Source organism: Paramisgurnus dabryanus, chromosome 12 (assembly GCF_030506205.2).
Source record: "Paramisgurnus dabryanus chromosome 12, PD_genome_1.1, whole genome shotgun sequence".
Lineage (NCBI taxonomy): Eukaryota > Metazoa > Chordata > Actinopteri > Cypriniformes > Cobitidae > Paramisgurnus > Paramisgurnus dabryanus.
The window spans coordinates 26,380,923-26,394,802 of record NC_133348.1 but is presented as its reverse complement, the minus strand read 5'-3'; the positions used below and the strand labels follow the sequence as shown (position 1 = coordinate 26,394,802).

General features: G+C 34.7%; 1 protein-coding gene across 4 annotated transcripts in view; it reads right to left on the bottom strand.

The window, feature by feature from the left end:
• Positions 1-7,347: 7,347 nt before the first annotated feature.
• suco (SUN domain containing ossification factor) overlaps positions 7,348-13,880 on the bottom strand; it is a 63,943-nt gene continuing 57,410 nt past the window's right edge. For 3 of the 4 annotated variants that reach the window (XM_065257361.2, XM_065257362.2, XM_065257363.2), the window contains 2 exons: positions 10,458-10,513; positions 7,348-9,923 (listed from right to left, as the gene is read on the bottom strand). In XM_065257361.2, coding sequence (XP_065113433.1) covers positions 9,429-9,923; positions 10,458-10,513 — 551 coding nt within the window. In that variant the 3' untranslated portion in view covers positions 7,348-9,428. The remainder of the gene's footprint in view (positions 9,924-10,457; positions 10,514-13,880) is intronic. The other variant, XM_065257364.2, reaches the window with a different exon arrangement.

Genomic DNA, 13,880 nt, shown 5'->3' with positions numbered 1-13,880 from the left:
AAACAAAGAAATTTATAACAATTACACAATATACAAAGTATTATACACAAACAAACAAGTTGTTATTACCTGAAAGAAAGAAAAAATGTGTATATGTCCCTCCTCCTCTGAATTAAAATGCTGGCAATAAATCTGTAGGCCAAAAAGTTCATTGTTTAGTTTTTTTTCAATTAAATGTTTTAATAAACAAAAATATTTATAATAATTACACACGATACAAAGTATAATAAACAAACAAACAAGTTATTATTACCTGAAAGAAAGAAAAAATGTGTATATGTCCCTCCTCCTCCCACTGTTATCCTCCTCTAAATTATTATGCTGGCAATAAATCTGTAGGGCAAAACGTTAATTATTTAGTTTTTTTCCATTAAATGTTTTAATAAACAAAAATATTTTTAATAATTACACAAAATACAAAGAATAATAAACACACAAAGAAGTTATAATTACCTGAAAGAAAGAAAAAAAGTGTGTGTGTTTGTGTGTGTGTGTTCACTACTTAAATTCAGAGGCCACATTTTGAGTGTGCATTACATACTTGACAAGTATGTCACTTTCACCTCTGAATTAAAATGCAGGCAATAAATCTGTATGGAGAAACATGTTCATTATTTAGCTTTTTTCCAAAAAAATGTTTTAATTAAAACACATACAATATTTATAATAATTACACAAAATACAAAGTATAAAGAACAAACAAACAAGTTATTATTACCTGAATGAAAGAAAAAATATGTATATGTCCCTCCTCCTCCCACTGTCATTCTCCTCTGAAATATAATGCAGGCAATAAATCTGTAGGGCAAAAAGTTCATTGTTTAGTTTGTTTTCAATTAAATGTTTTAATAAACAAAAAATGTATAATAATTACACAAGATATAACGTTTTATAAAAAAACAAGTTATTATTACCTGAAAGAAAGAAAAAATGTGTATATGTCCCTCCTTCTCGGAATTAAAATGCTGGAAATAAATATGTAGAGCAAAAAGTTCATTGTTTAGTTTTTTCCAGTAAATGTTTTAATAAACAAAGAAATTTATAACAATTACACAATATACAAAGTATTATAAACAAACAAACAAGTTGTTATTACCTGAAAGAAAGAAAAAATGTGTATATGTCCCTCCTCTTCTGAATTAAAATGCTGGCAATAAATCTGTAGGCCAAAAAGTTCATTGTTTAGTTTTTTTTTCAATTAAATGTTTTAATAAACAAAAATATTTATAATAATTACACACGATACAAAGTATAATAAATAAACAAACAAGTTATTATTACCTGAAAGAAAGAAAAAATGTGTATATGTCCCTCCTCCTCCCACTGTCATCCTCCTCTAAATTATTATGCTGGCAATAAATCTGTAGGCCAAAAAGTTCATTGTTTAGTTTTTTTTTTCAATTAAATGTTTTAATAAACAAAAATATTTATAATAATTACACACGATACAAAGTAGAATAAACAAACAAACAAGTTATTATTACCTGAAAGAAAGAAAAAATGTGTATATGTCCCTCCTCCTCCCACTGTTATCCTCCTCTAAATTATTATGCTGGCAATAAATCTGTAGGGCAAAAAGTTCATTATTTAGTTTTTTTCCATTAAATGTTTTAATAAACAAAAATATTTTTAATAATTACACAAAATACAAAGAATAATAAACACACAAACAAGTTATAATTACCTGAAAGAAAGAAAAAAAGTGTGTGTGTTTGTGTGTGTGTGTGTTCACTACTTAAATTCAGAGGCCACATTTTGAGTGTGCATTACATACTTGACAAGTATGTCACTTTCACCTCTGAATTAAAATGCAGGCAATAAATCTGTAGGGAAAAAAGTTCATTATTTAGCTTTTTTTCAAATAAATGTTTTAATTAAAACACATACAATATTTATAATAATTACACAAGATACAAAGTATAAAGAACAAACAAACAAGTTATTAATACCTGAAAGAAAGAAAAAATGTGTATATGTCCCTCCTCCTCTGAATTAAAATGCTGGCAATAAATCTGTAGGCCAAAAAGTTCATTGTTTAGTTTTTTTTTCAATTAAATGTTTTAATAAACAAAAATATTTATAATAATTACACACGATACAAAGTATAATAAACAAACAAACAAGTTATTATTACCTGAAAGAAAGAAAAAATGTGTATATGTCCCTCCTCCTCCCACTGTCATCCTCCTCTAAATTATTATGCTGGCAATAAATCTGTAGGGCAAAAAGTTGATTATTTAGTTTTTTTCCATTAAATGTTTTAATAAACAAAAATATTCATAATAATTACACAAAATACAAAGAATATAAACACACAAACAAGTTATAATTACCTGAAAGAAAGAAAAAAAGTGTGTGTGTTTGTGTGTGTGTGTGTGTGTGTGTGTTCACTACTTAAATTCAGAGGCCACATTTTGAGTGTGCATTACATACTTGACAAGTATGTCACTTTCACCTCTGAATTAAAATGCAGGCAATAAATCTGTATGGAGAAAAAAGTTCATTATTTAGCTTTTTTTCAAATAAATGTTTTAATTAAAACACATACAATATTTATAATAATTACACAAGATACAAAGTATAAAGAACAAACAAACAAGTTATTATTACCTGAATGAAAGAAAAAATATGTATATGTCCCTCCTCCTCCCACTGTCATTCTCCTCTAAATTATAATGCAGGCAATAAATCTGTAGGGCAAAAAGTTCATTGTTTAGTTTGTTTTCAATTAAATGTTTTAATAAACAAAAAATTTATAATAATTACACAAGATATAACGTATTATAAAAAAAAAGTTATTATTACCTGAAAGAAAGAAAAAATGTGTATATGTCCCTCCTCTGAATTAAAATGCTGGCAATAAATCTGTAGGGCAAGAAGTTCATTGTTTAGTTTTTTTTCAATTAAATGTTTTAATAAACAAAAATATTTATAATAATTACACAAGATATAACGTATTATAAAAACAAGTTATTATTACCTGAAAGAAAGAAAAAATGTGTATATGTCCCTCCTTCTCGGAATTAAAATGCTGGAAATAAATCTGTAGAGCAAAAAGTTCATTGTTTAGTTTTTTCCAATAAATGTTTTAATAAACAAAGAAATTTATAACAATTACACAATATACAAAGTATTATAAACAAACAAACAAGTTGTTATTACCTGAAAGAAAGAAAAAATGTGTATATGTCCCTCCTCCTCTGAATTAAAATGCTGGCAATAAATCTGTAGGCCAAAAAGTTCATTGTTTAGTTTTTTTTTTCAATTAAATGTTTTAATAAACAAAAATATTTATAATAATTACACACGATACAAAGTATAATAAACAAACAAACATGTTATTATTACCTGAAAGAAAGAAAAAATGTGTATATGTCCCTCCTCCCACTGTTATCCTCCTCTAAATTATTATGCTGGCAATAAATCTGTAGGGCAAAAAGTTAATTATTTAGTTTTTTTCCATTAAATGTTTTAATAAACAAATATATTTATAATAATTACACAAAATACAAAGAATAATAAACACACAAACAAGTTATAATTACCTGAAAGAAAGAAAAAAAGTGTGTGTGTTTGTGTGTGTGTGTTCACTACTTAAATTCAGAGGCCACATTTTGAGTGTGCATTACATACTTGACAAGTATGTCACTTTCACCTCTGAATTAAAATGCAGGCAATAAATCTGTATGGAGAAAAAAGTTCATTATTTAGCTTTTTTTCAAATAAATGTTTTAATTAAAACACATACAATATTTATAATAATTACACAAGATACAAAGTATAAAGAACAAACAAACAAGTTATTATTACCTGAAAGAAAAAAAAAATCTGTATAAGACCCTCCACCTCCCACTGTCAATGCCTATTCTGTTGGCAAAAATGGCATGTATGGCATGTTTTAGCAATATCTCTATATTTTTATACTTTTAAAGTCTCCGTGTAAGTGTGTTTTGAGTTTGTCACACCACAGAAGGCCCAGCCAAATTGATACTGTAAAGTGGTTATACATTTTCTGTAATTTTGATCTGACTGTAAAGCCAGTCAACATTAAAGTAGTGATGTGCTGTCAGTTAACTCAGTGTTGTCAGATATTTAAACAAAAAACAATTTGTACAAAACAAAATAGGCTAAGTTCAAGCTTTGTCTTTCAGAAATAATTCAGAGACCACCAACCTGCACCAACTAGTCACTTTATACATTTCCTAAAGTGTCGCATAAAACACTAAACACAACATCTACAGAGGATTTAAATAAAGATTTTAATAATAGTCTGGAAACACTGCGAATGCTGCATCCGCGCGCTCTCACAACTCCCCGCCACAGCGGTTAATGAAAAATAAATGGCCTCACCGCGGCCTGAGTAAATCTCCATCATTTACACTACAACATACAGTAGTTAGCCGTTAAAACTTGATTATATACGCGGATGCCAATATAACTCGTTTTAAATGGCTAATCCGTTATTTCTGAAATCATACATTTAAGGAGGTCCGGACCGGTGACCTTATAAAATTATGCGGCCATGATTAATAACTAAAGTTGTGTGTTATTTCACAAATATATTCACAGTAATTACAACTTACATTGTTGGGCCGTCGTGTTTCTCTTCGTGTGATAGGATGGGATGAGGTGAGACAACTCAAGAGACAAGTGATGCAACAATTCGAACATGGACCTGTCCAACCGACTCGGATCTATGAAAATACATGCTTTCTTTAATCACACAATTCACTTAACATTTAACAACATCTAAATGTCTGGATTCCGGCTAGCAGCGCCCCTTAGCGCCCGCTAAAGATAATAACCCCACTGAAAAATCCAGCTAAAGCCCGCCAGCATGATCAGCTTTGTCAGACTGGGAGGACCAGCGTAAACCACCTTAAACCAGCTAAAACCAGCTTATGCTGGTCTTAGCTGGATTTTTCAGTAGGGATTTTAAACCCGCTAGATTCCGTTACACCGTACATTTTGGCGCTTTTTTCCCAGCCCACTGCACAGCAAAAATATTTTTGTTGAGGAGCTAAATTACGTTAAAAACAATTTATATTATTTGTGCCTAAAATTTAGTTAAATAATTATGTCAAATAATTAAGATGAAATTATTACAATAAATAAAGCACATAACTTACACGAGTGTCTCGCAATTTTCGACTGTTTTCTGCACCTTTACTGTTCTGATACTTACCACAGAATGAAGAATCCAGTTCTAACCACGCTTGAGTGAACGTTCTGTATGACGTCATAATGGGTAATTAATAAAGGCTTTGCGTCCCTGACAACTTGCCTAACAACCACTCTGTGGACATTGGCATATGGCCAGACATTGCTTTTACTGACATATGTCAATAACACTTAAACCAGTCTACCTTTGTAGAACACAAGGCTCATCATAATGGATGTTTTTAATGAAGGCTCACTGACAAAACTTTGCAATTACATAGAATAAGTGTATTAATTTATGTGTATTTCGTGTATTTTTTATCATAACATTTTACATACCTGACATATGGCTACTGCTGATTTACTTCTCCATTGAGTGGCAAAACATTCAACAAAATGGCTGGATGTTTTAGCGGCGGCCGCGAAAATGTCAGTATAACTGACAATTACCAGCAAAAATCTAATTTAGTTGCACTTGATAGTTACCCTACCAACTTGTCAACCCACCTGTGGTCAGTGGACGTTGGCATGGACGATCCATTTACTTCTTCTTTCGGTGTTTCTTGGCAGTCTGTTAAACGATAGCTCCGAATTCATGTTAAACTGTTAGTACAGTCTATCGCACAACAGCTTTTTCCCGTTTAGACGCGTTTTCACCGTGTTTTGCTGATTTCACACTGTACACAATAGGCTTGTTCGACTTCATGCGGCGCCGCAAGAATCGACACCCGGATGACGTCAAAGTATCACGAGAACGAGACGAAATATGATTTCTTGAATAATTCTCGCGGTACTTTGACGTCATCCGGATGTCGGTTCTTGTGGCGCCGCATGAAGTCGAACAAGCCTAAATGCTGCCGCTCTGTCTTTTGCCACTCAGTGGGCGTAACCGCAGTCATTTTCATCGAAGGTGACGTCACGTGGATACCCTCTTTATACAAACCTCCGCGGAAGTACTGTCTTAAGTACCTTAAGTTTCCCTTAAGTATGACACTTAAGGGGTAAATTCCCCTTAACTACTGTAAGAGAATAATTAAAGTGTTTTGCATATAATCCCTTAAATTGTTCTCTTAGGTAAAGGTAATCGTAAAGTGTTTCATGACAGCGACCCCGGTTTGTTGTTATAAAATACTATTGTTGCCATGGAGACGCAACAGAAAAAACTTAAGGGTTTTTCTGCAACACCCTTAATTTTAAGGGAAACATAAGGGTAAACTTAAGGGAAAATTACACTTAAGGTGCTTTATGCAACCAGGCCCAGATTTTGCAGATAATTATAATTAAGGCGTATTCATACTGTGGTAGCACGGGGTTTTATATATATTAATCGACACGCTATATTCACTTTTTTGTTTTTTTTAGTAGTAGAGAAAGGATGTTTTGATTGGTCAATGTACGGTTTGTCCGGCCTCTCCTCCATTGTTATTGGACGGCTGGATAAAAGCAACTTTACCTGTCTGTCTGTCTGTCTGTCTGTCTATCTATCAGTCCATGACAAATACACATATTACCAGATTAACAACTGTTTTATTTATTTGTTGTGGAAAATCATTTTAGCCAAATGGGGGCCTAACTATCCATCCATCCATAATGCAGCCAAAATAAAAGAGAGGAATTGTCTGGTTAAAGGTGCATTGTGTAACTTCTAGAAGGATCTCTTTACAGAAATGCAATATAATATACATAACTATATTATCAGTGGTGTACAAGACCTTATGAACTGAATTATTTTTATTACTTTAGAATGAGCAATTTTATCTACATACAAACGCGGTCCCCTACACGGAAGTCGCCATCATATTTCTACAGTAGCCCTAAACAGACAAACTGCTCTACAAATGCACGTCCCTACGTTGTCTCAGGCGATGACATGTTTGTCCTGTGGTGGCTACCGTATGCGTTTTGAAATTAAGGGGTGAGCTGTTGGTTCCAAGTCGCAAACTTACCACTAGATGCCATTAAAATGTACACAGACTGAAAATGTTGTGAGGCAAGTTTAAATTTTTTTTACAAAATTTTTGTAAAATGCATGACAATTTAATTACATTAAAAATGATCTGGAGTTCCAGTTGTAAAATGCAATTCATATTTTAATGGCTGCATGTAAGATATTGTAGAAAGACTGACTGACATAGGAAGTACTGTGTGACAGTGAAGAGTTTGCACAATAAAACGCCAACAAAGCAATTAAGGACAACAAAATATTTATTAATAAATTCACAGTTTCTAATGGCACTACACCGCTGTAGTTACAGTTTCTCCTGGAAAAAAACAAACAAAAGAAATTAAAATACCGTGCAACTCGTCCTCACAGATTATCAGATTAGTTTGGGCAGCACCTAACATGTATGTTAAATAAATCACACATTGACCACTAGAGTGCGCCATACTACAGGGATCCTGTGGAGAAAAGGTGGTGTAAAACTCAAAAGACATGTTTAGTTCTCCAAAGTGCGAGGGTGAGCCTTCGCAGAGGTCTCTACTGGGGTAATTCATCTCCAAATATGACACAGACGAATAAAACATCCATACATACTTAAACACAAGGTCCACAAACATATCAATAACATTCAAAATATATGAAGGATCATAAAGGTAGTAAAAAGATTTGAAGAGGGGGATCCCTCCCCTGAAAGTGTAGGTGGTCCACAATCTTTCCCTTTCAATTCAATCACAATGTCAATTCACACACTTAATTCACCACAAGCCCACAGTCTGATAAAAGGTCTATGATTGGATTCATCCAAATGAAAAAACATTTACCGCCCAGACAACACAACAAACACGGGCCCATCAGAGAGGAAAAACTGCACTTGGGTTTCAAATGGTCTCATTAAAAACATCTTTAAAAAAAAAAGTGGCCACACATACACTAATAACACGTGTTGAGAGGGACATGGAGTGTGAAAAGTTAGATATAGAGAATGCAAGACATCACATACATACATACATGTATAAATAAGCGGTCTACATACATGATAGATTGTGTAGCACAAGACACAGGAAACATGCATAATATTTGCACAAAGATAAATTGATTTACTCCGATCCAGTAAAATACAGAGCTCATCCGAACAGATCCAGAGAAGAACGGCATAGATGCAGCTTCTCTTAACAGCAAACCTAACCAATAAGGTGCGCTAAACAGAAGCAACCAATCAGATGACATCTCGTTATGATCACATTAAAAGTAGAACAATTCACTTAAATAATAAAGTGACTCCGAATACAGCTCTCAAAGAACGAATAAAACAGTTTAAGCAAACTATAAAGATCAGTGAGATGAGTTTGTGTAACAGTACCACTTTGTCTGTACCTCTCGTGTGTCTTGGGATGAATCTTGAGATCTCTAAATATGGTTGTTATATGGTTTGTGATAAGACCATGAGCTCATAGAGCCCAGGTCAGATTTAAATAAATAAATACATAAATAATAACCACTAAAAATGTCCACTTAACAAACTCTGTGTACATATATTAAGTGTGTAAGAATGTGTTTTGGAATGACAAACTGGCCTTGCTCTGTTACGGCTTGGCTAAACACACAATCTTAAAATAGTTGAAAATATGCAAATATTAATCCATGTATGCATGCTGTCTGTGTGTTCAGGCCCAGCCTGGACATGTTGGTCACACTACAGTGAACATCAGAAACGAATGCAGATGTTTATTAGGCTTTAAAAGAAAAAGAATTAAAAAACACAGAACTGGATCTGATCTTCATTTTGCTCTTTTTACTGGATTGAAGCCCTGTGCTTTGTGACATCACTGGTCCCACGAACCAATCACGACGACTGACGTAGTGTTACACAGTCACATGTACAAGACAGACACTTATTAAAGGGGAAGAAAGTGAGATGACAATGGAAAGAGATGTTAGTGTAGAAGGTATGAGAGGTTGGAGACTAGGGCTGCCTGCATCGGACAGTTCACGTGTACCTGGCCAACCCCCATTCGGTCATTTCTGTCCATGGTGACACAGCACGACCTCTGACATGAAATCATGTTTATCAGTGTAAATTCAATAAATCTTAAGAGGAATAACAGCGGATTCTTCGGGGCGGTGAATATTTTCAAATGAATAAAAAAGGCACAAAAGTTCAGGATGTAGTGACATGGGAAAAAAGATGGTGCCAGGACTGCCGTTGCACTGGAGAATATTGACAAACAAAGTCTGACGTCCGATGTTAAAATGAAAGCGAGACAAATAACAATATGAAAGCAGCAGCAGCATGAAAGCGTGCGAAGGTCAATCCTTTTTTTTTAACTCAAACTCGTCCCGATACAGCCGTCCTTCCGAACGTGGCCACTGCCAGTTCAGCCTTTCCCTTCATGATTTCCTCCAGCGTGGGCATGACAACAGGAAGTGACGCGTGTAGTATCTCCTCCCCGCACCGGCCCTCCTGCTGCTGCTCGGCATTCTTAGTCCGCCGGCGTTTCAGAGACTTTTTCTCTATTTTGCTCTTTGCTGGAGGAAGGGTTTGCGTATGCTCTCCGTTACAAAGGGCGGGGTCGTGTCCGTTCAACGAGGGGCCGCTGTTGTAAGATTCCTCGGATAGTGTGGAGACAGAACTCTCTGAGCTGACCTCAGACGCAAAGTCCCTGGAAAAGCTTGTGGATGTGTAGCTGTCGCATACTGATGGTAAGAACTGAAGAGAAGGCTCGCCGTTGCATTTGGGTCCGCCGTTACCGATCGTCGTCGAGGGGACGGATGCCCGGAGCGTCTCCACTTTGTCCAGTCCTTTTGTCTTGCAGCGCTTCTTCTGAAAGACACAAAGACAGAGATTCTTTAGAGTAAAAAATAATTGAATTTAGATAGTCATTTAGACAATTACATTTTTCCTGCTTTTCTTCCAAATGGTTATATTTTTTGGCACATATTGTCATGGATTACAAGATGCTACCGTCAAACTTTGTTACCAGTGTAGAGTAATAAACACATACATGATGGTCAACACCATTAACTTGTTAACCAATACAAAATTCTCGTAAAGTATAACCAGCTGTTGTAATGCAAGTATGATCACAAACACCGCGGACGATAGGAACATGAATTATGGGCGGACATCACTATGACTACATGGATGGTTCACATGAAGGCAAACAACAGGGAATATATTTTGCATAAGATACGCCTTATGATTAGCTTAAGCTATTACCTGCTATTACAAACGGCTGCTCAAATACAATACACAGATACATGTTTACCATACATGGTATTTTATTGATTTTGAAACACACCCCAATCCCCCTATTCTCATGTACTATACACACAGTTTGCAAAACACATTTCGTACCTTTTTCTCTGGAGAAAACCTTAGAGGTTCTACAATGTACAAGTCATCAGGACCTACTAAAGAGGGGAGAGAGGGGGCAGGTTAACGAAATGGTATGACAAACAAGAACACAAGCATGACAGCACTTGCAAGTAGTAGCGCAAGTAATAAGGACACTTCAAAGTACCTTACAGCATTAAAAGAATAATGTAATTATTTGGAATTTACATCTGTAAAACAGTTTCCTGATGTTACTACTTGCAAATGTCAAAAAAACATATGCCAGCCAAAAGCATCATGTGCTAAAAATATCTAACCTCTGCTCTGCCTCGTGAACACAAACAACAGTCTACCCATAGGCATGCTTGCCTGCTCCAACACACATGTACTGTACATGTGCTGCTGCATAATGTCGTAGAAATAGGTTTTACGGTGAGGAATGTTTATTTTCCCTGGATATGTTTGCAAAGTTTACATTTTTGGGGAAGTCAAAATGTTGGGCTAGTCAGGGCTTTAGGCATGGGCCGGTTACAGGTTTCAAGGTATACTGAGGTTTTAAACAGGTAAGGTTTCAAAACCACTAAAATGTTCCATGATACCGTCTCCAAGGTATGAGCTCTGTTTATACAAAATTCATTAAACCATTAAGTCATGTGATTGATTTGATGTTTACATTTAATATACATTACGAGAATATTGTATATTTTTGAAAGCATATTATAATGTAAAGACTTTATTTTTACCTGGCATTTGAAAATTACACATTTTAGTGTTGCATTGTATTAGCAATACTGTGAAACTGTGGTATTTTTGCTAAAGGTTATCATACTGCCAGAATCTTATATATATGCTTTATTGATAAGGTGTAAAGTATAATATCAAAACTCCAAATTTAATCACAGTTTTAAAGGTATACTCCAGCCAAATATCAAAATTAGCCTATGATTTACTCACCCTCAAGTAATATGTGAAATATATGTCCATTATATTTTAATACATTTCCTTGCTTTTGCAAGCTTTATAATGGGAGAATAGGGATCAGGGAACAACTTCTGACTTTAAAACACCAAAAAGTGCATTAATCCTTCTCAGAAGAAATCCACATTGCTCAAGGGGTTAATAAAAGATCTTCTGCGGGTAATTGATGAGATTGTGTAAGAATAATATCCAGATTTCAAACTTTATGAACTGTAATAACTGGCTTTTGGTAATGGTGCCATCTTGACTTTTAGGGAAATTTAGGGAAGCTAGTATTATAGTTAATAAAGTTTAAAGTATGATTTTTTTCTTACAATAACGCATCATTTACCAGCAAAATACCTTTTACTTAACCCCTTAGAGCCCCCCTTCCCTTTACCTCTGTGAAGGATGGATGCACATTTTTGGACCTCAAAGTCAGAAGCTGATCTTTTTTAGGACACTTACTAAAATAACTCACAAATGTCCATCATATTTCAGACAAACACATTTGATCTTGGATTGCTTCAGGGTGAGTACATAATAAAATATAATTTTGATATTTGGCTGAAGTATCACTTTAATGCATTTCCTAACTTGGTTTCTGCTTCTTCACATAACTCCGAACACTGTAAAACTGTAAATATTATTATGACTTTATCCTCAAAATATTACAACTTTAATCTTGTATTGCAATGACTATTTTTGTAATATTGACTTTATTCCTGAAATATTATGACTTAATTCTCTTTATTTTGACTGCATTCTCAAAATATTAAAATTGAAAATCGTAATTTTATTTCTTTAGAGGGATAGTTCGGCCAAAAACGATATTAAACCCATGATTTACTCACCCCCGAGCTGTCCGAGTTGCATATGTCCATCGTTTTTCAGATAAACACATTTTCGGATATTTTAGAAAATATTTTAGATCTTTCAGTTGATTAAATGTAGTGTTACGAGGTCCACGACCTTCAAGTGCAAAAAAAGTGCGTCCATCCTTCACAAATTAAATCCAAACGGCTCCAGGATGATAAACAAAGGTCTTCTGAGGGTAATCCGTGCGGTGTTGTTGTAGAAATATCCATATTTAAAACTTTATTAACGAAAATAAATACCTTCCGGTAGCGCCGCCATCTTAGACTCCTCTGTATTTAGGAGAGAGTATTAGCGTAGTGTACGCACTTTTCTTAGTGACGTATGACAAATTCGGAGGGCGGGGGCACAGAGCAGCAGCAGAGTAGCCTCCGTAGGTTGCGTAAGCTCTCATCCTGAATGTGGACGCGACTAAGATGGCGGCGCTATCGGAAGGCATTTATTTACGTTAATAAAGTTTTAAATATGGATATTTCTACAACACCGTGCGGATTACCCACAGAAGACCTTTGTTTATCTTCCTGGAGCGGTTTGGCTTTAATTTGTGAAGGATGGACGCACTTTTTTTGGACTTGAAGGTCGTGGACTATGGGTGGACCCCGTAACATTACATTTAATCAACTGAAAGATCTAAAACATTTTCTAAAATATCCGAAAATGTGTTTGTCTGTAAAACGATGGACATATGCAACTCGGACAGCTTGGGGGTGAGTAAATCATGGGTTTAATATCGTTTTTGGCCGAACTATCCCTTTAGACGATAATGCGACATTTAGGTTTTTTTAAATACCTTATTGTAGTAGACTAGTAGACTGATTTCATTTCAATCCGAAAAGTAGGACTGAATAGCCCCAACTAATTGGTCAGACTAGTTCTTAAGACACAGTCTTAACCTTCTGGCTAAGTTTATGCAACTGCCCCAGGTCAGGGGTATGATATTTTTATTTATTTATTATTACACACACACATATATACATATATGTGTGAGGAGATATTTGAGGAGATATCTCAAATGCAAAAGTAACCAAATGCCACCTCGGTCAAAAATTAGATTTTTTTAAATTAATTTAATGCTCTCGGCACGTATTATACAGTCACCAAATATTTTTGCTTTAAATTCGCTTTGTTGGCAGAAACATTAAGAATTCTGATAAAAAAAATGCTCATTTAAAAGAAAACACATCAGATGCATTTAGAGGGTTTGCATCTGAGCTTTTTTTTATTAGTTTTTGATCATAACCATAAGTAAAGTATTTGATCAGCAGAGTTTGGTGGGACCAAATATGAAGCAAGACTTTGCGTTGACATTTAACTACAAAACACATTGTGCTCCAGTATAGGTCACAGTGACATTGAACCATCGCCAGACACGATGGAACCTTTGGACTCCAAACTAGTCCAAGTTGAAAGCGATCTGGCTATTTGTGAGGCATGGAAAACAAAAGCCCTGATTCTTCTGGGAGGGGCAGCCAAAATGAACACACACAATGTAAGCCACATGTTAAATCAAAAAAAGTTTGATGTTAGTGGGCATCTTGTGTTCACAAGCAGTGAAGAATGAATGTGGCACTATTGGGTATTTGTGAAAAAGACAATAAAACACAGTGACAC